Source organism: Cyprinodon tularosa, unplaced genomic scaffold (genome assembly GCF_016077235.1).
Source record: "Cyprinodon tularosa strain WSP-4 unplaced genomic scaffold, ASM1607723v1 ctg678, whole genome shotgun sequence".
Classification (NCBI taxonomy): Eukaryota; Metazoa; Chordata; class Actinopteri; order Cyprinodontiformes; family Cyprinodontidae; genus Cyprinodon; species Cyprinodon tularosa.
In genome coordinates, this window is record NW_024039427.1 from 203,192 (window position 1) to 230,311 (window position 27,120).

The 27,120-nt window shown below is 40.7% G+C and overlaps 1 protein-coding gene across 2 annotated transcripts; it reads right to left on the reverse strand.

Moving 5' to 3' along the window:
* Positions 1 to 25,840, reverse strand: coil (coilin p80). Of its 2 annotated transcripts, none has more exons than XM_038267579.1 (7): positions 25,534 to 25,840; positions 20,585 to 21,422; positions 17,660 to 17,749; positions 8,725 to 8,772; positions 8,575 to 8,644; positions 306 to 394; positions 1 to 197 (listed from the first exon to the last, which is right to left on the reverse strand). In XM_038267579.1, exons 1-7 carry the CDS (start codon positions 25,785 to 25,787, stop codon positions 144 to 146), a joined length of 1,443 nt encoding a protein of 480 aa, XP_038123507.1. In that variant the 5' UTR covers positions 25,788 to 25,840; the 3' UTR covers positions 1 to 143. The 2 variants fall into 2 exon arrangements, with proteins under 2 accessions (XP_038123507.1, XP_038123506.1); XM_038267578.1 differs by having other exon boundaries at positions 306 to 397; positions 25,534 to 25,839.
* Between the last annotated feature and the right edge of the window lie 1,280 nt (positions 25,841 to 27,120).

The window sequence follows — 27,120 nt, forward strand, 5'->3', positions numbered from 1 at the left end:
CAAGATTTTAGCAGCAACATTTTATTAGAACATCATAATAAAGAGAATAAAATCCCATTTCTAAAAAAGAACAGGTCCCAAAATACATCAAACTTTAATAAAATGTCCTTTATGTCATCTAAGACAGAAAATACGCTTGTTTTCTATGTTTCAATGATCAGTCTGGGCTCCAGCAGAGAATCCCATCGTTCCATCACCTGTCAGAGAAACAGACACGGATCAATTAAATAAACACATCTGAATAAGGCTAGGATTTAATCTGAACTATGAATGGCTCATTGCTGCTAATCCACAGAAGCTCGTACCGTAGATCCTCTCTGCACGGCGTACTCCACTCTCTCTGAGCCGTCTGGATTCTGATAGACCAGGTCAAACTTTCCAGGTTCAGAAGGAGCTGCTGGGGAAGTGAAATCACAGGGTGGGTGACGGAGCCGGTAAAACAAGACAAGAATGATGCTCAGATCATTCATTTCTATTAATACAGAGTTTTATTAAAGCTTTATGGTTAAAGGAAGGAAACGTTTTCTGGAGATGAGATTATAGAGTGAAAAACACAGAGAGGGAATGTGGCCAATGGTCTGTTCTGCTAGAGAACCTGCTGTTTCTATGGAGACAGCTGTAATCAATCAGCTAAACTTTTCTATAACAGCAGCTTCTCCATAAAACTGAAGCTCTAAGTCACAACACCAAGGTGATCAGGCCACATTATGCAGCAACTAATAAATCTGGACTTTAAAACTGACTAAAACGTGACGAACATTCAATTTCCCGCAAATTACCAGAAGATGTAATAAAGTCCAATCATTACCTGTTATATACGGTATAAAAAAATACGGCATCTCCTCTTTTTCAAAAATAATCTTATTGTAATGCAAAGCATTATGTAATAAATACACCTAAACCAGTCTTTGTGTTTGATCAATATACAGGAAATAACCGCCGACTCATGGATCCTAAAACCTTTACGGATCTAAATCCTTTATAGATCCTAATCCTTTAGGAATCCAAATCCTTTATGGATCGTAATCCTTGATGGATCCTAATCTGTAATAGATCCTAATCCTTTATCTATCCTAATACTTCATGGATCCAAATCCTTTATGGATCCTAATCCTTGATGGATCCTAATCTTTTATGGATCCTAATCCTTGGTGGATCCTAAACCTTCATAGATCCTAATCCCTGATGGATGCTAATCCTTGATGGATCCTAATCCTTGATGGATCCTAAACCTTTATGGATCCTAATCCTTTATGGGTCCTTATCCTTGATGGATCCTAATCTTTTATGGATCCTAATCCTTGATGGATCCTAAACCTTTATGGATCCTAATCCTTGATGGATCCTAATCTTTTATGGATCCTAAACCTTATGGATCCTTATCCTTTATGGATCCTAAACCTTTATGGATCCTAATCCTTTATGGGTCCTTATCCTTGATGGATCCTAATCTTTTATGGATCCTAATCCTTGATGGATCCTAAACCTTTATGGATCCTAATCCTTGATGGATCCTAATCTTTTATGGATCCTAAACCTTATGGATCCTTATCCTTTATGGATCCTAATCCTTTATGGATCCTAATCCTTGATGGATCCTAATCCTGGATGGATCCTTATCCTTTATGGATCCTAATCCTTGATGGATCCTTATCCTTGATGGATCCTTATCCTTTATGGATCCTAATCCTTGATGGATCCTTATCCTTGATGGATCCTTATCCTTTATGGATCCTAATCCTTGATGGATCCTAATCCTTGATGGATCCTTATCCTTTATGGATCCTAAACCTTATGGATCCTTATCCTTTATGGATCCTAATCCTTTATGGATCCTAAACCTTATGGATCCTTATCCTTTATGGATCCTAATCCTTTATGGATCCTAATCCTTGATGGATCCTTATCCTTTATGGATCCTTATCCTTTATGGATCCTAAACCTTATGGATCCTTATCCTTTATGGATCCTAATCCTTGATGGATCCTAATCCTTGATGGATCCTTATCCTTTATGGATCCTAAACCTGATGGATCCTTATCCTTTATGGATCCTAATCCTTGATGGATCCTTATCCTTTATGGATCCTTATCCTTTATGGATCCTAATCCTTGATGGATCCTTATCCTTTATGGATCCTAATCCTTGATGGATCCTTATCCTTTATGGATCCTAATCCTTGATGGATCCTTATCCTTTATGGATCCTAATCCTTGATGGATCCTAATCTTTTATGGATCCTAATCCTTTAGTGAAGTTAATCCTTCGTGATGTTGGTCTGAATTCCTTTATAGATTCCAGACCTTCCCCCACTTCCAGGAGATATCTAAATAATTTCTGGAACTTTTACAGGTGAGGCCACAATTTTAAATACTGAAGTCCTCACAACATTTAGTGAGAAATAAACACAGGCACTCTGTCTCTCTGGAGCCCCCTGCTGTTCAACACTGGCACTAACCCGGCATGTCATCATTGACCAAGAACATTGGGGGTAATGAGGAGCACAACTAAGGTATTTCTATGATATATTTTGGAAGATTGCTGGAAGTCAGAGCGAGAATAAAGCTTGTCCCAAAGAGAATCTGATAAAGTCAGTAAATCCACCGTCCTCAGGTTCAGGTTTGTCATCTACCATGGTTAGCATGAGCATTAGCCTCACAGGATGGCGTGAAGGTTTTATTAGAAGTCTACGGATCAGGTTCTTTCTTTTTTCCTCCATTTAACAGAACTTTAATGGGAGAAACACAGAAGATAAAGTGAACAGGGAACATCAAACATCTAAGTGTTTGTTTATGTGAAAAGGCCTAAAATCAGAGCAGGAATTAAAACTTAAGTTTGTGTTTATGTCATACATGATTATACATAGAAATTACACTATTAATAAAATGTAGAACACATTAAGGTGGGTGTTAGCCTAGTGGTTAGAGCAGTGCGCAACAGCCTCCATTCTGGGTTCCTGAGCAAGACCCTTAACCCCACACTGCTCCTCAGACGCCGCACAATGGCAGCCCACTGCTCCCCAAGGGGAGGGGTTAAATGCAGAGTGAATTTCTCCAATGTGAGATCAATAAAGTTAAATTATTATTATTATAAAGTTTAAAGTAAACTTTTTGGACCTGTTCACTTCCTGTTTGGATTAACTGAGTGTGCAACTGAGTGTGCAGCTGTTCAGAGGATCTCCATCTGAAGTTAAGTTATTTTCTCTGTGATATCTCTGTATCTAAGTAACTCTAACTGACTACTTTAAAACATAGCACCTTCTGCTGCACTTTTCTACTGAGCACTTGTCAGTTTCACACGGTTTTATTTCTGATAGCAAGAAGTAGCTAGCCTAGGCTAGCGCTAGCTTAGCATTGCTATGGCTTCTCTCTCTCCCTCCCTTGACTCTTTTCCAGCTCTTCCTTCTTCCTCTCCTCTCTCCTGCTCTCTGTGTCAGATGTTCAGTTATTCCTCTGCCTCCTTTAGTGATAATGGGATGTGTAATAAGTGTAGTATTTTTGTAGCTTTGGAGGTGAGGGTGTCAGAGTTAGAATCCAGGCTTCAGGCTGTTGAACATCCAGGAGTTAAAGTAGGCCCCCCACGTAGCTGTCCTCCAAAAGTGCCTGAGCAGCCAGGCGATTGGGTAACTGTACGCAGAAAGCGTAGTCGTGGATCTCTGCCCACTGGTCACCACCAACCCGTTCACGTTTCTAACCGGTTTTCCCCACTCAGTGACACACCCACTGAGAAGCCCACTCTGGCGATTGGCAGCTCCATAGTCAGAAACGTGGCATTAGAGACACCAGGGACCATAGTCAAATGTTTGCCGGGGGCCAGAACGGGCGACATCAAATCCTACCTGAAACTACTGGCTAAGGATAAGGTTAAATACAGTAAGATTGTTATTCACGCTGGTGGTAATGACACCCGGTTACGCCGATCGGAGGTCACTAAAATTAGTGTTGCTTCGGTGTGTAAGTTTGCCAAAAAAATGTCGGACTCCGTAATTTTCTCTGGTCCCCTCCCTGATCTGACCAGTGATGACATGTTTAGCCGCATGTCGTCATTCAATCGCTGGTTGTCTAGGTGGTGCCCTGAAAACAACGTGGGCTACATTAATAATTGGCAATCCTTTTGGGGAAAGCCTGGTCTGATTCGGAGAGACGGCATCCATCCCACTTTGGATGGTGCAGCTCTTCTTTCTAGGAATCTGGCCACATTTATTAGTCCTCCAAAACCCTGACCACCCAGGGTGCAGACCAGGAAGCAGAGTTGTAGTTTAACACACATCTCTGCAGCTTCTCTACTGTTACCCACTCTTTACTCCATCCAGACAGTGTCTTGCCCACGACCAAAATCTAATAAATTAGCAAAGATTCCCAAAGGAGTAAATCATGATAATCTAATTAAAATCAAAATAACTCCAATTGGGGAAAAAGTTAAAACAATTAAATGCGGTCTGTTTAACATAAGATCGCTTTCCCCTAAAAGTCTACTAGTTAATGACTTGATTTGTGATAATCACATTGACTTGTTTTGCCTTACAGAAACCTGGCTGCAGCAAGAGGATTATGTGAGCATAAATGAGGCAACTCCTTCAAGCTATTTAAATTTTCACATCCCCAGAAGTTCTGGGCGAGGAGGAGGAGTAGCAACAATCTTCGAGTCTGACTTACTGATTACTCCCAAAACAATTAATTCCTACAACTCTTTTGAACATTTAACCCTTAATTTCCCTGATCCAAATTTCAAGGCAAGAAAACCTCTTCTTTTTGTAACTTTGTATCGTCCACCAGGTCCTTACTCTGAATTTTTAGATGAGTTTTCAGAGTTCCTTTCTGATTTGGTATTAAATACTGACAGGGTCATCATAGTGGGAGATTTTAACATCCATGCTGACATTGAAGGCGATAGCTTAAGAGCAGCCTTTAATGCTATCTTAGACACTATTGGCTTTGTTCAAAATGTGAATAGTCCCACGCATTCTCATCTTCATACTTTGGATCTTGTGCTGACATACGGCATAGAATGTGAAGAAATAACAGTATTTCCTCACAACCCTGTCCTCTCTGACCACTTTCTAATAACCTTCAGGATTACTTTAACAGAGTTCTCCTCCCCCAAAAGAAGGTTCAATTTTAGTAGATCTTTATCAGATAGTGCAGTTATAAATTTTAAAGAATCTGCTTCACTTTCTCTCTGCTCTGTGTCACTGAGCAGTGCTGCAGCGTGCAAAAGCATAGCTTATTCCCCTTCACAGGTTGATGATTTTGTTGAGGGGGTTGCTAGTTCTCTGCGTATTGCCTTAGACAACGCAGCTCCTTTGAAAATGAAAACCGTTAAAAATAGAAAGCTTGCTCCTTGGTTTAATGCAGAGCTGCGTACTTTGAAGCAAAATGCTAGGAAACTGGAGAGAAAATATCGCTCCACAGGCCTGCGAGAGTCCTTCCTAGTCTGGAAAAATGGTTTACTGCTGTATAAGAGGACCCTCCGTAAAGCAAGAGCAGCATACTTCTCCTCATTAATAGAGGAGAATAAGAATAATCCTAGATTTCTTTTTAATACAGTTGCCAAACTCACCCAGAGCCATAGCTCTGTTGAACCGTCCATTCCACCTGCTCTTAGCAGCAATGATTTTATGGGATTCTTTATAAATAAGATTGATCTTATTAAAAATAAGATCATAAGCACTCCTCTATCCGCGATTGTACCTGAGGTAGTCATGGAATCTGAACCGGGTTTAGACTGCTTTGATCCAGTTGAACTCTCTGAATTAGCAAAATTATTGTCTTCATCTAAGCCTTCAACTTGTATGTTAGATCCAGTTCCAACCAGGTTATTTAAGGAGGTATTCCCTTTGATCTCCTCCTCCATTTTAGATGTGATTAATCTATCTCTGTTACAGGGATATGTACCTAAAGCTTTTAAGATTGCTGTAATTAAACCTCTGCTTAAGAAACCGTCTCTTGACCCAGATGACTTGGTCAATTATAGACCTATATCCAATCTTCCTTTCTTATCCAAAATTCTTGAGAAAGTAGTTGCCAAACAAGTTTGCGATCACTTACACCATGAAGAGTTTCAGTCTGGCTTTAGAGCTCATCATAGCACTGAAACAGCTCTGGTGAAAGTCACTAATGATATTCTCATGGCCTCAGATAATGGACTTGTATCTGTGCTCGTCCTGTTGGATCTTAGTGCTGCATTTGATACAGTTGACCATAATATTCTTTTAGAAAGACTTGAATATTTTGTTGGAATTAAAGGAACAGCACTAGACTGGTTTAAATCTTATCTATCTGATCGAATTCAGTTTGTTCATGTTAATGATAGATCTTCAATACGCTCAAAGGTTACCTGTGGAGTACCACAGGGATCAGTGCTAGGACCAATTCTCTTTACTTTATACATGCTCCCAATTGGTAGAATTATTAGACAGCATGGGATTAATTTCCACTGTTATGCTGATGATACCCAGCTATATCTGTCTATAAATCCAGATGAAGCTAACCCATTACATAGATTACAGGCATGTCTTGAAGACATAAAAACCTGGATGACTCTTAATTTTCTGCTTCTGAATTCAGACAAAACAGAAGTTATAGTCTTTGGACCAGAGTCTCTGAAAAAGAAACTGATTAGCCAGTCACTTCATTTGGATGGGATTAAACTGATTTCAGATAATAAAGTAAAAAATCTTGGTGTTATTTTTGATCAGGACCTGTCATTTAAATCCCAGATCAAAGAGGTTTCTAGAATTTCCTTCTTTCATCTGAGGAACATTGCAAAAATTAGAAATATCCTGTCCAGGGGTGATGCTGAGAAACTAGTCCATGCATTTGTTACTTCAAGGCTGGACTATTGTAATTCTTTACTATCAGGAAGTCCACAAACTGTAGTTAAAAGCCTTCAGCTGATCCGAAATGCTGCAGCCAGAGTTCTAATGAAAATGAAAAAGAGAGATCATATCTCTCCTATCCTGGCTTCTCTTCATTGGCTTCCTGTTAAATCAAGAATAGAATTTAAAATCCTCCTTCTCACATATAAAGCCTTAAATGGCCAAGCTCCATCTTATATCAGAGATCTGATTGTTCTTTATGTTCCTAACAGAGCACTTCGCTCTCAATCTGCAGGTTTACTAGTGGTTCCTAGAATTTCTAAAAGTAGAATGGGAGGCAGATCTTTTAGTTATCAGGCTCCTCTCCTGTGGAACCAACTACCAGTTTTAGTCCGTGAGGCAGACACCCTGTCTACTTTTAAGGCTAGGCTTAAAACTTTCATTTTTGATAAAGCTTATAGTTAGGGTGGCTCAGGTTATCCTGAGCTATCTCTATAGTTATGCTGCTATAGGCTTAGACTTTTGGAGGACATAGGGACCCCCATTTCATCATTCTGCTTCATTCTCTCTCTGTTCTCCTATTCTGCAGAATCTGTTAGTTCAATCTCTAACCTTCTGTTCTCTCTGCTTTTCCTCAGAGTAGCTTTGCCTCGTCTGTTCCTGTTTGGCTGTGACGTCATCCTGGAAAAAAACATCAGCTGTGCTGCTTCTATCAACACCCTTGTTAATAGATGTTGGAGATCGGCCTGTTTTCCAGTGTGGTCCTCTTCGTCCTCTGGCATGGGAGCTGCCTTGGAGCTCGTCTGCCTGGCTGTGTGTTTCCTGGACGGGGCCGCCTTTTACAGCTGCTTTTTGTATCTCTGCTTCTGTCTCCTTGAACCCCAGTCGGCCTCGGCAGATGGCCGCTCACACTGAGCCTGGTTCTGCTGGAGGTTTCTTCCTGTTAAAAGGGAGTTTTTCCTCTCCACTGTCGCTACAAGCATGCTTAGTGTGGGGGATTGTATTTGAGTCAATGAGTCGATGCAATCAACTGGTTTTCCTTAGATAGAAAACTTTGTATCAATTTGACTGTATGATCTGGTTGAACTGTAAAGTGCCTTGAGATGACATGTGTTGTGAATTTGGCGCTATATAAATAAACTGAATTGAATTGAATTAAAGTCTCCGCCACAATCGAGGGAGGAGGATGAATGATGAATAACTTAACAGTCCTAAGGGTTAGAGCGTTCCTCACTTCATCCTGAGTCAAAGTTAATTTTCTATTTTCCAGTTGGATTGTAAAAAGTTTGGTCTCTATCTGCGCTCCTTCACCCTCCCTCAGAGCCACATCCAGTCCCTGATTGGTTGAAGTAACGCAGACCGACAGAACAGTTCTGATCTTCCTCATCACTGCGATGATCCTGCCTGCTGCATGGCTTTGCATCACAGCGCTCCTGAATGCACCTCTACAAAGATAACATGTAAATTGCTGGAATCATGATTGATAAGAACCCACCTTAAGAGAATTGAGGGTACATTTTTTAAAAGCAGCTGATTAAACCGAGTCTAAGAAACTGATCAGCTGCAAGAACCAACAGAGCAGACGAAGCAGACGTCCAGCATGGAGAGGACAACAGGTCCAGTAATGACCAGCAGGGGTTTCCCTCATGACAATAACGTGTTTTCTGGAATAAAAACTCTACTTCCCACCAAATGAATCGGGTTTTATTTCTTCCGTTTAACTTGTGTTCCGTTTACTGTGCAGAATTGGCTCCTACCTGGTGATGCATTCAGCAGCTCAAGTTCAATCTGTTTGGACGTCGGGTCAAAGTTCACAATCTTTCCCTCCTGATGTACAAAGAAACATGTTGGTCTGTTAGGCTGCAGCAAATATGTGGAATAAGTCCTTCAAAGAGGACTCTACCCACCTTATACTCTGATACTTCTGGGGTGTAGTTCTCAGTTAGCTCCAGCAGCTGTTCAGGAAGGAGAGAAATAATTAACAAGATGCAGGTTTGATGTTTGCTTTGGTTAATAAGGCTGCAAATAAAAGCAACATGTTTATGGAAAGATGTGTTTGGAAAGAAACAGAAGCTGGACATTAAATCCCGCAAAGTAAAGGAATGCTACCAATTCCTCAGAGACATCTCTCTTGAATTCTATTCAGTTTATTTCTATAGCGCCAATTCACATCATATCATCTTAAGGCACTTTACAGTTCACCAGATCATCCAGTCAAAGTTTTCTTTCTAAGGAAAACCAGCTGATTGCATCGACTCATTGACTCTTCAGCAATCCCTCACACTAAGCATGCTTGTAGCGACAGTGGAGAGGAAAAACTCCCTTTGAACAGGAAGAAACCTCCAGCAGAACCAGGCTCAGTGTGAGCCAGACATGTTCACAAGTCATTTTTTGCAAGTCCAAGTCAAGTCTCAAGTCTTGAAAAGGCCTGTCGCAATAATCAATTAATCGCACAAAAAATTCTAATCACTTGATTACCGTATTTTCACGACTATAAGGCGCACTTAAACGTCTTTTTTTTCCCTCAAAATGTGCGGTGCGCCCTATGGTGCGGTGCGCCCTATGTGTGTTGTAACTGCGACTGTTGAGACCACCTCATTGAGGAGATGATGAAAGAGTGGCTGAACGTAAGGAGACCAGGTGTTTTATTTTTTCCACTCATCACCATCGCTGTTAATATGTAACTCCATGCGTGCCCATCTCACAGCTGATGTGAAAAACATGGGGAAACAAATTAACCTTGTGCTCGCTGTTCAACCGCTCGACATCGGTGTGAACCGGACCCAGCAGGTGCAGCAGAAGCAGCGAGTTTACATGCAAAGTAAATGGTTGACGCGCGTATAGGCGCAGCAAAAGGTCCCGCAGCGCGTTTTGAGCAGCAGGCGCAGCGCGTCGGGAGCATTTAAGCATCTGACACGCCGCCAACGCGCTGCTGCTGCTCGAGATGGAAAAATTGAAGTTTTGCTGCTGGACGCGCCGCATCAACCAATCAGAGAAGCTGATCTGGGAGCTGACAGCGAGACAGACACAGCGCTCTGATGACATATGATATTAACGCAAATGGAAAAGGCTGGATGGATGAGGAGATGATGAAAGCGTAGCTGAGGGAGGTGTAGCCTATGTGAGGAGACCAGGTGGTTTTTTCCACGCATCACCAACGCTGCGTGCCCATCTCACAGCCGATGTGAAAAAAAAGGTGAATCAAATGGACGCTGTGCTCGCCGTTATCCCGGGGGGTCTGACAAAGGACCTTCAACCGCTCGACATCAGTGTGAAGCGGCCGTTCAAAGTAAGGCTGCGAGCGGCGTGGGAGCGATGGATGACAGACGGAGACCACAGTTTCAGGATAAGTGGAAGGCAGCGCCGGGCAAGTTACGCCACCGTTTGCGGATGGATTGTAGATGCTTGGACTAACGTGTCTGCTGGCTCTGTTGTTCAAGCTTTTGCAAAAGCCGGCATTATTTCTGAGGAGCTGCGCTGCACGGAAAGTGACTCTGACAGCGAAGAAGGGGAAATTGGCATGTCTGATTTAGCGCAGCTGTTTAATTCAGAAACACAGGATGATGACTTTGATGGGTTTGATTAATACTTTGTAATAAATACATGAATAAAGCACAATCATACTCAGTTTTGCTCCCGCTCTATTTTTCTACCTGAAAACTTAATTCAACAGCAGCCTCTGGGCGGGTCTCCTCCTCTTCACCGCGGCGGCTGGCAGGTGTTTTTTCATCTAAATAATCTAAATCTTGCAGCTATATTTGCTGTGATCAGTGGGAATAAAGTAGTTTTAATATGTTTTTAAGTGAGAAAGTCCACCTGAAAACTTAATAACTGCAGTCAGTTCATCCAGATTATCTATTTCTGTCGGAGGCGCTCAGACCCCCACATACCAGCGGTGCGCCGACAGGAGAAATCCTTTCATCAGCAGCCTCTAGGCTGCTGGCAGGTGTTTTTCATCTAAATAATTTAAACTGCAGGCACCCATAAAAGCGAACATATTCCATCGACAGGTTTCAGGATTTTAAGTTAATTTAGGAGTGATCACAGCGCTGTGTCATCTGCGATGTGTCTGTCTCACGGCCAGCTGCCAGGTTTGATTAATACTTTTTAATAAATACATGAATAAAGCACAGTCATACTCAGTTTTGCCCCCGCTGTACTTTTAAATACGCAGTAGGGCTATTTAAAGGTAGTAGAGGACATGTACCTGTATATAAAAAACGCGCCCTATAGTCCGGTGCGCCTTATGGTCGTGAAAATACTGTAATTAAAAAAAGTGCAATAATTTCCGTGCTTGCTTGTTTCTCCTTGTGTTTTCATCTCCGTCACTAAGACAGCATAGCTTAAAGGTCGCTATTATATCTATGGAATGATCGTTATCTTGAACTGCTAAATGAAAAATACAAGTAACAAAAGCACATGCAAAATTTTTTTCCAGATAAATTTTGCATTTTTAGTTTTTTTTCTTTCAAAAAAAAACCTATTTTCCTACAGTATTTACCTGACATTTGTGGTTACAACTTTTTCTAGTTTTAGCAGTAAATGTCTGCTCTTTTATTTTTAAATGAAAATGAGGACTGTGGAAAAAAAAAAACAATCACAATCCTGCCTTTTATTAATACATATGAGGTTAGCAACTACAAGAGATAAAGAAAAACCCTAAACAAATAGCAGGACAATAACAATACTTTTATAAATAAACAGGAATATATCTTCCGACGGGGTTTTTGCGCGTGGATGCTGGCGTTCTCCTTGCTTCTCTTTTTAGCTGGATCGGTCTGGAAAGGGTTGTGGCACGCCAGGGAGTGGAACAGTGCAGGAGCGCTGCAGAGTCAGCTGTGGATCAGCCTGTGGGTGCTCCAGGCCGATCACTCGCACCAGAAGCAGCAGAACAAGCGGAGCCCAACTTCCAGCCTCTGATTTTTAAGGAAAACTGTTGAATTTTAGGTTTTATCAGGAGAAGAAAAGGACTGTTTTATTATGCTACTTTTGCTGTGGCTTTTTGTATAAATAAAACACTTGAACTTGAGTGCTTCACGGTTTGGGTCTTTGAGTTGTTTGCTCCCCCTTGTGTCAAAGACTGAGTGTGGGGCCATACTGGCCACAAGTGCTACTTTTTTTTTTTTTTTTTTTACCTCTTCTGTGTGCGGGTAAGGCGAGCGGCGATCAGTCAAGTTAGTAAAACAAAAAAACACTTGAATAAGTGTTTTTACACTGGACTAAAATATTGTTCACAAGTCGGAAATCACGAGTCTCAGTCGAGTCTGGAGTCATTAAATACAGGTGCTGGTCATAAAATTAGAATATCATGAAAAAGTAGATTGATTTCAGTAATTCCATTTAAAAAGTGAAACTTGTATATTATATTCATACATTACATACAAACTCATATATTTCAGATGTTTATTTTGTTTAATTTTGATGATTACAAATGACAACAAATGAAAATCCCAAATTCATCATATCAGAAAATTAGAATATTACTGAAGACCAATAAAAACAAAGGATTTATAGAAATGTTGGCCAACTGAAAAGTATGAACATGAAAAGTATGAGCATGTACAGCACTCAGTATTTAGTTGGGCCTCCTTTGGCCTGTATTACTGCAGCAATGCGGCGTGGCATGGAGTCGATCAGTCTGTGGCACTGCTCAGGTGTTATGATAGCCCAGGTTGCTCTAATAGTGGCTTTTAGCTCTTCTGAATTGTTGGGTCTGGTGTATTGCATCTTCTTCTTCACAATACCCCATAGATTTTCTATGGGGTTAAGGTCAGGAGAGTTTGCTGGCCAATTAAGAACAGGGATACCATGGTCCTTCAACCAGGTACTGGTAGCTTTGGCACTGTGTGCAGGTGCCAAGTCCTGTTGGAAAATGAAATCTGCATCTCCAAAAAGTTGGTCAGCTGCAGGAAGCATGAAGTGCTCTAAAACTTCCTGGTATGTGGCTGCGTTGACCCTGGACCTCAGAAAACACAATGGACCAACACCAGCAGATGACATGGCACCCCAAACCATCACTGACTGTGGAAACTTTACACTGGACTTCAAGCAACGTGGATGAAGTGCCTCTCTTCTTTTCCTCCAGACTCTGGGACCTTGATTTCCAAAGGAAATGCAAAATTTACTTTCATCAGAGAACATGACTTTGGACCACTCACCAGCAGTCCAGTCCTGTTTCTCTTTAGCCCAGGCAAGACGCTTCTGACGCTGTCTGTGGTTCAAGAGTGGCTTGACACAAGGAATGCGACAGCAGAAACCCATGTCTTTCATACGTCTGTGTGTGGTGGTTCTTGAAGCACTCACTCCAGCTGCAGTCCACTCTTTGTGAATCTCCCCCACATTTTTGAATGGGTTTTGTTTCACAATCCTCTCCAGGGTGCGGTTATCTCTCTTGCTTGTACACTTTTTTCGACCACATCTTTTCCTTCCCTTCGCCTCTCTATTAATGTGCTTGGACACTGAGCTCTGTGAACAGCCAGCCTCTTTAGCGATGACCTTTTGTGTCTTGCCCTCCTTGTGCAAGGTGTCGATGGTCGTCTTTTGGACAACTGTCAAGTCAGCAGTCTTCCCCATGATTGTGTAGCCTATAGAACTAGACTGAAAGACCATTTAAAGGCTTTTGCAGGTGGTTTGAGTTAATTAGCTGATTAGAGTGTGGCACCAGGGGCCATCAACTTTGAACCTTTTCACAATATTCTAATTTTCTGATATGATGAATTTGAGATTTTCATTTGTTGTCATTTGTAATCATCAAAATTAAACAAAATAAACATCTGAAATATATGAGTTTGTATGTAATGTATGAATATAATATACAAGTTTCACTTTTTAAATGGAATTACTGAAATCAATCAACTTTTTCATGATATTCTAATTTTATGACCAGCACCTGTATACGACTTAAGTGTGACTCGAGTACGAGTCACAAACTCAAGTCCCCATCTCTGGTGTGAGCGGCCATCTGCAGTAATTAGTCATTTTTGTTATTTTATTGTTTGTTAAATAAGAAAAAATGCAAATCAGAAATTAAAATGAAAAATGTCTTGATCAAAACGAGGTTTTGAGATAAAATTTGCTGTTTTCTCAGATTTTATGTCTTTTTTTTCCCTCATTGCTAATATTTTATTTTTTGAATTTTTTTCAAAAAAGTTTTTTTTTTCTGTACAGATTTTATTTATTTCTTTTTTTCAGATCTAGTTTTGCAACTGAATTCCTTTCAAATTGCTTCGCTCTTCACCCAGAGGAAAGCCCGGCCCAAGAAGTAAAGTTATCTACTGATGTTACTGATGTATAAACGATCATTTTAAAAGAATGCAAATGTTGAAACTAAAAGCTGGAAAACCGAAATCTAAAAAAGTAAATATAAATTCTAAAAAAAAAAAAGTAATGTTTTCTTGATAAAAAAAAAATACAAAATTTTGAAAAAAAGTGTGAATTTCTTTTGGAAAATCAGAATCTAAGGAAACAGAAAATTTAGTTGAAGTTTCATTTCAATTAACAAAACCTGTTCTTTGGAAGAATAAAGGAGCAGAAGCAGATTGTTTGTCGGAGCGAACATCTAATAATCTGAGGGTCGCAGTCAGGAAGAGCTGCAGAAAACCGCAGGTTCAGTCCAGATGCACCCATCTGATAGCGATGCCATTCAAATGTTAAATAAATTAACCGTGTATCCTATATGTGAGTTACGTTTACAAAGTAACACAGATATAAATGTTCTTTATTCTATTAAAAAATAAGCAGAACAAAGAGAGAAACATCAGCTCCATGTAAAGAGCTCTAGATTGGATCTCTGCATCTCTACATCAGAGTTTTTCTTTTTAATTTAAATTCATTCATTCTTTTCACAGGGTAGAAAGAAAAGCCCCATGTATACTGCCCTCTGAGAACCGATCCGTGCCAAGCTTAGATCAGTTATCCGTGACAAGTTCGGTTCCTAACGATCATTCACACACCACGCTAGCGCGGTTCCTCGCCTCCTAGTGGCGATCTATGGCAGGGGTTGATGTTAAAGATTTTTACCCTTTCACATTTAATTTGTCCAGAAAAAACCTTTACTTGCCCAGTATAATGTTTGATAAATATAGTTCCTAATATTCATTTTTGTATATATATCAATGAAACATGTTTGTTTTTTAAATGTTTTAAGTAATTCAGTATTTTTTAAGTTTCCAGGTTCCTGGTGTGTATCTGCATGCGTCAGATAATGAACTCAAGCCTACGTTACCGTGTTAACATGCTTTTCAATCCTTCCTGCTCATTCTTTTCAAACTAAACTTTGCTTTAAACTGTTGTGTGCTTGGAAAAATATAAATTACAATGTTAAAAATCTAAAAAAAAAAAACTTGACAGGTTAAAAACTTAAGATAAATCACAAGATAGAAGTCAATGTCACAAATGAATAACTTTTATTTTAGAGTCACGGTATGTTTATACGAGATAATACTATTAATATAATGTGACTTTTCTAGAGAATCATTATTCATAGTTATTTTATTCAGGGTTTCCACAGTCTGACATCATTTCAGAATTCCCTGACTTTTAACTGACTCAGGATCAGTTTTCCCTGACAAAATAAATGCAGCAACAAGACAATAATAATAACATAACAGGTCACCAATTTAACATGTTTAGCTCTATAACATTTAAATGCACCTCTCAGATGTCTAAGAGAAAAAAATTTAATGAGCATTTTTTTATGTATGACCTGCATCACTGTACAGAAGACTGCCATATAATAGCGACCTCTAGCTTGTTTGTCGTTTTGGTAACTACATCAAAATTACTGCTAGGTGGACAAAAATCACGCCATCTGGCGGAAAATCACCTGGCTTTTTCAAATCACGAGAGAATGTGTAAAAAAAAAAAAAAACGGCGCCGGCAACGCTTCTGGGTCATTTTTATCGATTTTCGGTGATCTTAAAGTAATTTTGAGTGATAAATAATTTTTTTTTTGCGATAGTTGCACTTGCCCAGCAGACAAATGTAATGAAATTTGTACTCTCCCAACAATAAAACTACTTGCTCCGGGAGATCGGGCGATGGGTAACATCGAGCCCTGTACGGTAGTACCACTTTCTACAGGTAAACAAGCAAACCAACATGGCGGCGCCCGTAACATTCAGGAAGTTTGCAGAGAGTCAGGTGAAGAAGGCAGCCTTTGGTGAATTTACTTGACAGAGTCGGCTTTTGGGGAGTGGATACGACAAATGATAGTCTAATCAGGGCTTTCAGACGCAGGAAAAAAAGACAGGCATTAAGGTTCAACACACTGTTAAGCAGAATTATCACTGGAAATCGTGCGGCACGGTAGGGAAGCTAGGATTTTTATGAATGTCTGAAATTTCCTGATTACGGAGGCTGACTGTAAGGAGGTGAAGCGGTCTGCTCATCCGCTCTTTGTTATCTAAGAATCGATCCAGAACTGAACTGCGGCGAGTCCTACTGATGAACTAGTACCATGTTAGTGTGGTTCGGTTGTTTCTGGAACGTCCGGTTCAGTTTTCGCTCCATTTACACTAAACAGTGATCTCGATTACCGTGCTCGGACTGATGTCAGTTCAGCTTCAAAAGGGTGGTTTAAATGAATGAATATATAAAGAGCGCTTACGTCCACAAAAAAAACTAAAAACACAGAAAATGGGTTCAGAGTGTCCTTTGATGTTTTTTCTCTGCAGTGTTAAAGTTCACACTCTCTAATCAAACACGTTTTGGAGCCGCTAGCAGAGCTTCTGCTATACTGGGAGGATGAGTTTTCAGCCCAGCGAACCCTAAAGCAATCAAAGCGATGAACTGCAGAATGGACTATTACTGATTCTGCAGATGAAGCAGAAAGAACCTGATCTGCTCTCTGATGTTTGGACTGAAAACAGCAGAAAAATCTAAGCAGATTTTACAAAGAAATGCTGGATCAAATATAGTGAACAGGTGAGTTTAAAAGGGAAGTAAAAGTGCGCTTATATTCAGAATTCAAACTTCTGAAAGTTCTTTAAATCTGAAATTATTCCATCCTGTTCAATAAATATTCAGTGTTTTTAATTCAGAGTAATTTTCATGTGAATGTGCTTTACTGGAGGCATCCATGTTTGTCAAAGAACACTACTGCCACCTACTGGTTAGTGACGTCACGGTGCGGTATCGGCTGTTGATCAAGTCCCAGTGCTGTATCTGGTGATTGTCACAACGCGCTATTATCCAAGTCATCTTGAAAACATTCTTCTTCCAAATGTTGGCTACATATTACGGGTTTTTTCTCTGGCCAGAAGTTCGATGGCAAATCCTCCCTCTTCAAGTTGGCGATCCAACGACCAACCCGTCCGTGGAGGATCAGGGATCAGAAAGGTGGAATAACTCTTTTTTTCCACTTTTACCCGATGTATTCCAGCATCCAGCTGCCATGCACGTGGGCATTGTCAGTTTCACTATAGCTCTGGTGAAATTCAATGGTGAAGTCCTCTGGAAATCTTCAATAATTGTTGTTGATTGCAGATGTGTCTAGTAGTTCCCATTGATTTAGCTTGGAAAGCGGGGAGAATGGCGCTAGGCTTACCGCACCGTGACGTCACTGCTGGAAGATGGCAGGAGGGAGGGGTTACTATATTTGGGCAAAAATGGCCGCTCCCAGACTCTGTGATGATAAAAATTGTTTTAATTTTTTTACTGATTAACACTGAATGAATTAAATCACTGTGAACGTATTAGTTTTAATTATAAATAATGATCCATTGATTATTCCTTGCTGACTGGACCTTTCCTTCAAAGCTGGAGCTCCACAAAGACTAAAGAACATTGATGCATGCGTATCAAGCAGCCTTCCTCCTTTAGCATTAGCGCTAACAAACGTACCTTAAAGGCGATCTTCTGGCCCACCTGAGGAGGCGCAGCTAACAGCGGCATGGAGCTGTAGTCCTTCAGAGGAGCCTGTTCTGCTTCATTCTGCACACAGACAGTCAGGAAGTTATCGCCATGGATACAGCAGACTAACCAACAGCAGCTTCATTGGCTTATAACGACAGCCTTTGTTATTGATTGATGTTGGTCTGAATCAGGGCTGCAGGTGTTGATTTCAGTAGTTACTACGTCTGTGCATGTATATTTACGAACATAGATATAGATATATAGAAGTGCTTGTGAGTATATTTAATAGGCGTCCTTTGGCCGGCACTGCGATTCTTCGCAGACAAAAACTAAACCTCTGAGAGGGCGAGGCGCCAAGGTTTTAACTGATCAATGCCCCATTAGTTAGTCACCTACATCAGCTCTTTAACTGAGATTATATCCGACCAAAACAAACAGAATGATTATGATCATGTTTGAAAAGGAAAATATGTTCAGATGAGATTCACTTGGATTCTGACAGTGAAATAAAAAGCAGCGCTGCTCATTTTAACATGCAGCAGAGGAGGATAACAGCACCCATAATCCCCAGTATGAAGCATGTTGGTGGCGTCATCATCCTGTGGGATCCTTTTCATCACAGCTGTTAACAACGGATCTAAAAATAAGTGGACATTTCTAAAAGTCATTTGAGCAGGTAAACTAAATGATCTGCAAAGAGAACGAGGATTTCTGCCCTAAACCTCTAAAGATTTCTGCAAAATCCACAATGATCTAAAGCAGGGAGGTGAAACTCAGGTCCTGGGGGGCCGACATCCTGCAACTTTCGGACATAATCTTGGTCCAACATGTGAATCAGATGGCTTAGTTGCTCCTCAGCTGAAGTCTCGTTTTCCAGAGTCCAGAAAAGGATCAAGTTATTTGACTGGTGCGTTTCAAAGCACAGATGCATTTAAACGGAGCGGGACGGCGGCCATGGAGGACTCTGACATCTCTGACCTAAAATCAAAGCATCGGCCAGCCAAAGTTTGGTCATAAACCAACCCTGGTTTCTGCACCCCGCCCTGCAGCCTGATGTCCCCCCCTCCACAGTCAGACGAAGCTTTAGATAAACTCAGCTGATCCCCTGATGGCATTGCTGGGTGCCCCTCCTCTAAAAACAGCCCCTCTGTTTTTACTTTGCTGACCAGGCGGCTCAAACTGGTTCCTTCCAAAAAGTTAATCCCATCCAGGCCAACAATGACCCTTAACGACTGCCTTATCAGAGGAATCGGCCAGTATCTGGTACTGCAGGCCAGTGACAACCTCAACGACTCCCATATTAAGGGGCGGAGCTGGTTTTCCCGTTTCAATGCGAGTGTTTGGGCTTCTCTATAAAGCCTGGAACTCAACACTAATCCAGACATTTTGAATTGAGAAAGTTTCCTGGATGGGAGGAAAAACATCATCGAACTTGGAAAACAAAGACTAGTGGATTGTTTTATTTAACTTTAACTTTTTGGAATGACTATGAGCTGGATGGCTGGCTGAAAACTTCCTAGCCTGCATCTAACAGCAGCTGCTGAATGAAAGGCTCCATCAATCAGACCTCCATTTACCTCCATCATGTTTGATCTATGAGATATCTGCCTCCCCTCTAACCCTTTACTTTACTATCATTTACCAATTATTTATCTTTATTATTAATGACCTTATTTCTTTTTTTTTTTCTCTGTTTTTTTTTTTTTGGTATTTTATATTTTTTACTGCACTCACTGTCCTTTTTGGGACAGGTCTAAAGTAACTAGTAGGGATGCACGATATTGGGATTTTGGCCGATATCCGATATGCCGATATTTTAAAACTCATGTAGCCGATAACCGATATCGATACCGATGTTAAAGCTGGACAAAAATAAGTAGTCATTGAAAATAGCAGTTTTGTTATCCATTTCTGACACTTTGAAAAATAATATACTCAAATATATTTTCATATGCTGATATCAAATTGATTTTTAAAAACGCGGTATCGATCTATTTTACTTTCAAAATCTCGTGAAATTTCATCGTTCTGTTACAAACTCTCCTGATATTTTGCAAATTCTTGTGAGATTTTGTTAGTAAAATAGATCGATACCGCGTCAAAATATCAACATATAAAAATATGGCAACATTTGGTGAATTTTCGGGGGATTTCTTAGCATAACGATGACATATAGCAATATTTCATTAGTAAGAGATTGATATGGTGTTTTTAAATGGCAATATATCAGCATATGAAGATATTGGGATATTTTAATGTATCAATATTTTTTCCCTCGTCTTTAGAAGTTTTTAAGTCTGTAAAAAAAGACATTTTTGAGGAAGAAGAAGAAGTAGTATTTTTAGTATTTTTTTTTTAGACTTTAGAAACTCAGAAGCTGATCAAATATCGGGTTAAATATCGGTGGGGCGGCCGATGTCCAATATTCAGTTTTAAGGCCGATACAGGCCGATACCGATAGGGGACGATTATATCGTGTATCCCTAGTAACTAGGGCTGCAAACAACGATTATTTTACAAACCGCTAAATCTGTCATTTATTTTTCCATTTAATCAATTAATAATCAGAGGTTCCTTAAAGAAGAGTTTCTACGAAATGAAACCAAGAGAAACTAAAACTTTTTCACTTGGGGAGTGCTGGATAGAGGGTGCTGACAAATGGAAAAATTATATAATTTTTTTGGGAAATCAAAATGAAAAATTTTTATATATCTTTTTTACAATCTTGGTATAAATGCTGCTCTAAGTAGATCACAATTAATCGATTACTAAATTAGTTGATGATTATTTGAATAATCGATTAATCTGATACATTTTTTAAAACAAATTAAAACATGTTTAACTGGGATTTCTCAGCTAATAAACGATATTTGGTGGTGGGGGGGGGGGGGGGGGGGGGGGGGGGCTGCGTACCTGAAAAACCACAGACTTGTTGGTCAGAACGTCCTTCTGGACAGAAGGCGTCGTCGTTCCGTTGGTGCAGCTCTGTGCATCTCTCTGACCTCTCCACCCGGGGCGCTCTGCTCCAGGACCGTCCCGGGCCCCCCTGCCGGGGCCCCTCCTGGGAATGTTGAGGAACGGCTGCTGCGGCCGGCGGATGACCAGCTGGATCTCCTCCTCTTCGTCGTCCTGGACGTGGGGCTCTGGCGCCGCGCTGCGAGGAGGCTCCCTGTTGCTGGAGGCTCCGTCTGCTGACTGAGGGGCCACAGGAGGAGCTTTAGGGCCTGAGCTGCTGGGGGCCACAGCTGAGGGGGAGTCTGTTTCTGAGGAGGATGATGATGAGGAGGAAGGCTGAGGGTTTTTGAGTTTCGGGGGTCCTTTAGGAGCAGCGGTGGGTTTTTGCTGACGGATCGTTTCTTCATCGCTGCTGCTGGAATCTGATGAAGGAGCTTTTGCTTTGCTGGTTTTAACGGCGGCCATCTTTTTAGGGGCTGATGGTTTGTGAGGAGCAGCAGAAGCTTTAGGGGCAGCAGCATGGCTGCTAGCCACAGATAGCCTCGTCTTCTTCTTCTTCTTCAAGGCCTTCTTTGTTTCTGATGTTTTATTCCTGCCGTCGACCTTGGCTAAGTTTGTCCCTTCCGTTGTGCCGTCCTCCAGCTTCTTTGTCTTCTTCTTCTTCTTGTGCGCTGAGCCTGCTCCGTCTCCAGGTCCATCCTCTGCTGTGTCCCTTCGCCTCTTTCTCCAGTTTCCGTTCGGCGTCTCTGGACAGCTGCTGTGTCCGTTCAGCTGAGGAAGACATTCCACCTTCACCCTGAAACACAGCCACGCCGTTAAACGCCACACATCGGTCCTCCAATCTATTCACAGCCACACAAATCGTCATGGAAACAGTATCATCCCCTAACGCAGGTGAAATAACGCCCGCTTAGAATCATATCGGTTTGTTTCACTTTAGCTAGTTTTAGATTCAAACTTTTTGGTTTAAATCTTAATGAGGATGACTGCAGTTATTGATTATTCAACTAATCAATTAGTGGAGATTTGTACATCTCTAAACAAACAAACATTTGGAATAAAAACAGCTTAATTATGCATCCATATTAACGGTATAAACTACTCCTGGAAGCAGGTTATTCTTTCAGCAAACGCCATTTTAAAGTCTGTTTATTTTACTGTATGTAAGGATTAAACAACCAGATTAGTGAAGGATTATTTAAAGAATCAACTGACTAATAATATTTTATTTAATTAATCGTCTCAGTTCCAGATATCAGGGCTTTACTAGCTTTAATTTTGTTGGATATGCACCTCCTGTATGAAACCTACTGACGTCACAGTGAATAGGTAGAGTTTAATCAGTAGAGCAAGCTTAACTTTATTAATATTTCTTTCTATTCTAATCCAAACACTGCAGAGAGATTATGGGAATGAGTTCAGATTATCAGCTCTGAGAAATTAACCCCAAAACCAGATTTAATATAAAATCGGATTAAATCGTGACAACTTTACATCCTCCAGATGGAGCGAGACCTGTTCTGACCCATCAGCTGCACAAGAGTCAACGATTAAACATGTCAATTAGAGACGCGTTAATTAGCGCATAAACCACCAGACCTCAGATCCATGGATCCAATCTGCTCCCCTTTGACTGGGTCATATTTCCACCCAGCGACCAGCACCTCATCACCAGCATGTCTAAGGAGAGAGAGGTCACTACTCTGAAAATGCAAACACAGAACCCTGAGGAACACCTGGGTCACATGACGCTGTCAATCACTGGGTCTCTCCCTCAGCTCTCCGACCAACAGTACAAGATGCTAACTATATAAAATAGGAAGAACCAGAGGGACGTTTTTGTTAATTAACACCTGAACTGTTAACTTTCTGCTAAAACTGTTTAGAAGAAATGAAAAAATGCATGTGTCAAGAGCTGTACTGAATGAAATTTATTTTAGTATACACTCTGTGTACAAAAAGACAATAAAGTCTGTCTAAGTCCAAATCTAAGAAACTAATTACAGGGGATTGTTTTTTTACTTTTTAGAATGACTTTAAACCTGGATGGCTGAGAGTTTTCATCAGCAGCTGTTCAGACCTTTTCTCTTTTCTATACCATGCTATAAATGAATGTATGATTTCTGTGTGAAATCGAATCGGGTCAATAACAGTATCAATGACTTAAAGCTGCAATATCGGTATCATATCGGGTCCTCTTTAAATGTTTTGATCTGTCAGAGAAAATGGCAACATGAAATAGGGATGCGCGATATTGGGATTTTGGCCGATATCCGATATGCCGATATTTTAAAACTCATGTAGCCGATAACCGATATCGATACCGATGTTAAAGCTGGACAAAAATAAGTAGTCATTGAAAATAGCAGTTTTGTTATCCATTTCTGACACTTTGAAAAATAATATACTCCAATATATTTTCATATGCTGATATCAAATTGATTTTTAAAAACGTTGATCGATCTATTTTACTTTCAAAATCTTGTGAATTTTTACAAACTCTCCTGATATTTTGCAAATTCTTGTGAGATTTTGTTAGTAAAATAGATCGATACCGCGTCAATATATCAACATATAAAAATATGGCAACATTTCGTGAATTTTCGGGGGATTTCGTAGCATAACGATGACATATAGCAATATTTCATTAGTAAAAGAGATTGATATGGTGTTTTTAAATGGCAATATACACTCACCGGCCACTTTATTAGGTACACCTGTCCAACTGCTCGTTAACACTTAATTTCTAAGCAGTCAATCACATGGCGGCAACTCAGTGCATTTAGGCATGTAGACATGGTCAAGACAATCTCCTGCAGTTTAAACCGAGCATCAGTATGGGGAAGAAAGGTGATTTGAGTGACTTTGAACGTGGCATGATTGTTGGTGCCAGAAGGGCTGGACTGAGTATTTCAGAAACTGCTGATCTACTGGGATTTTCACGCACAACCATCTCTAGGGTTTACAGAGAATGGTCCGAAAAAGAAAAAACATCCAGTGAGCGGCAGTTCTGTGGGCGGAAATGCCTTGTTGATGCCAGAGGTCAGAGGAGAATGGCCAGACTGGTTGGAGCTGATAGAAGGGCAACAGTGACTCAAATAACCACCCGTTACAACCAAGGTGGGCAGAAGAGCATCTCTGAACGCACAGTACGTGGAACTTTGAGGCAGATGGGCTACAGCAGCAGAAGACCACACCGGGTGCCACTCCTTTCAGCTAAGAACAGGAAACTGAGGCTACAATTTGCACAAGCTCATGGAAATTGGACAACAGAAGATTGGAAAAACGTTGCCTGGTCTGATGAGTCTGGATTTCTGCTTCGACATTCGGATGGTAGGGTCAGAATTTGGCGTCTACAACATGAAAGCATGGATCCATCCTGCCTTGTATCAACGGTTCAGGCTGGTGGTGGTGGTGTCATGGTGTGGGGAATATTTTCTTTGCACTCTTTGGGCCCCTTGGTACCAATTGAGCATCGTTGCAACGCCACGGCCTACCTGAGTATTGTTGCTGACCATGTCCATCCCTTTATGACCACAATGTACCCAACTTCTGATGGCTACTTTCAGCAGGATAATGCGCCATGTCATAAAGCTGGAATCATCTCAGACTGGTTTCTTGAACATGACAATGAGTTCACTGTACTCAAATGGCCTCCACAGTCACCAGATCTCAATCCAATAGAGCATCTTTGGGATGTGGTGGAACGGGAGATTCGCATCATGGATGTGCAGCCGACAAATCTGCGACAACTGTGTGATGCCATCATGTCAATATGGACCAAACTCCCTGAGGAATGCTTCCAGCACCTTGTTGAATCTATGCCACCAAGAATTGAGGCAGTTCTGAAGGCAAAAGGGGGTCCAACCCATTACTAGCATGGGGTACCTAATAAAGTGGCCGGTGAGTATATCAGCATATGAAGATATTGGGATATTTTAATGTATCAATATTTTTTTCCATCGTCTTTAGAAGTTTTAAGTCTGTAAAAAAAGAAGTTTTGGAGGAAGAAGAAGAAGTAGTATTTTTTTTTTTTTAGACTTTAGAAACTCAGAAGCTGATCAAATATCGGGTTAAATATCGGTGGGGTGGCCGATGTCCGATATTCAGTTTTAAGGCCGATACCGATAGGGGGCCGATTATATCGTGCATCCCTAACATGAAACTTTTTTCATTAACAACAGAGTAAATCCTCCTTCTCACATATAAAGCCTTAAATGGCCAAGCTCCATCTGATATCAGAGATCTGATTGTTCCTTATGTTCCTAACAGAGCACTTCGCTCTCAATCTGCAGGTTTACTAGTGGTTTCTACAATTTCTAAAAGTAGAATGGGAGGCAGATCTTTTAGTTCTCAGGCTCCTCTCCTGTGGAACCAACTACCAGTTTTAGTCCGTGAGGCAGACACCCTGTCTACTTTTAAGGCTAGGCTTAAAACTTTCCTTTTTGATAAAGCTTCTAGTTAGAGTGGCTCAGGTTATCCTGAGCTATCTCTATAGTTCTGCTGCTATAGGCTTAGACTGCTGGAGGACATAGGGACCCCTTTTTCATCATTCTGCTTCATTCTCTCTCTATTCTCAAACTCTGCAGTCTCTGTTCAAAGGGAGTTTTTCCTCTCCACTGTCGCTACAAGCATGCTTAGTGTGAGGGATTGCTGAAGAGTCAATGAGTCGATGCAATCAGCTGGTTTTCCTTAGATAGAAAACTTTGAATCAATCTGACTGGATGATCTGGTGAACTGGAAAGTGACCTGAGATGACATGATGTGAATTGGCGCTATAGAAATAAACTGAATTGAACTGAAGTCTTAATTAGGATGAGACCATCCATGGAAAACAGTCCAAACAGAACATCTGGATCCTGACTCCAGATGTTTCTCCACCAGCTTCCTGTGTGAGGATCACGCACCTGATGCTGTCGCTGTCCCGCACCACGTAGATGCTCTCGGTGTGCGGCAGGTAGCAGTCCTCTATGAACAGACTCAGGATGCTGCTGCGGCTGAACTCGAAGCGCTCTCTGATGATGCTCTCCAGGTCCGCCACCACCCGGCACGTGTTCAGGTCCACGAGCAGCCAGCACATGCGGCAGCCCGCGCAGGCGGGCGGTGGGTAGTCAAACAGCACGCGGAGGCGAATAAGTTTGCTGCTGTGGGCAGACATCATGCAGAAACACCATGCATGCCTCCCTGGAAGGCTCGGACATCAATACTTCCGGTTTGTTCCTTCAAAATAAAACTGCGCCTATTTCGATACTGCCCCTTGTGGCCTGGAGGTGGTAATTCATCAACTCCAGGCCGCTCACTTCCTTTCCTTCTCCCTTCACTACACAGTCAAGTTTAACCTTTAGAATTGTTTGTTTTCAGCTTGGTTTTGTGTGAACATGAACACTTTATTTCCCTCTTTTGTTTTTGATTAAATAAACTGTCCCACTGTGGGTCAGTAAAAATATATCTGTTCTGTTTTACCTTTAAGGCTAGGCTTAAAACTTTCCTTTTTGATAAAGCTTCTAGTTAGAGTGGCTCAGGTTATCCTGAGCTATCTCTATAGTTCTGCTGCTATAGGCTTAGACTGCTGGAGGACATAGGGACCCCTTTTTCATCATTCTGCTTCATTCTATCTCTATTTTCCCACTCTGCAGAATCTGTTAGTTCAATCTCTAAACTTTGAGATGGCATGTGTTGTGAATTGGTGCTATAGAAATAAGCTTAATTGAATTGAGTTCTATTTTATATTCTTATCATTGATGATAAATTCAGGTGGTATAAATCAGTGAAAACTTTGAACAACCTGCATCTTTGTTTCTGTCACATGTGGTTAAGCTGCATTCAGTCCAGCCTGCTCTAAAAATTAAAGGACTTCTTAATATCAGCCACATCTTAAAACTGTTGATTGTATAAACCAATCAAGGCCTTGTCCATTACTCATTGTTTCTCTCAGTAGCTTCTCTTTTGCAGATAAATGTTTGAAATATATCAAAATTAGGCTTTATAATCTAATTGGTTGTTTTGTTTGATCGTGGCAGATGGCCTGGTTCTGCTGGAGGTTTCTTCCTGTTCAAAGAGAGTTTTTCCTTTCCACTGTCGCTGCAATAATAAGCTCAACGTCACACAGATTCTCCATTAGTGAGGGATGGCTGTAGAGCCGAGTGTCACTAAATCTTCCTCAAGGACAAAATAATTCTGATTGGATGCAATCAGCTTTTTTTCCTCAGATAAAAAACTTTGAATCTTTGATCTGATTGGACGATCTGGTTAAATTGTTTTTTTTTTTTTTTTATCCTTTGAATTGATATTTGTTGGGAATTTATCCAATAAAAACTCGCTGAATTAAAACTTCAGATTTATTTTTTCTGATCATATTAAATTTCATCTTTTGAATAGTTTTCACTTTAATTATTACTCAAATTTTAATATCATGAAACATATTGATTGTACAGATAAACAATCAATTTATTATAATACGCTTTGCTGATGTTGAAACAGAACAAAGTATTGAA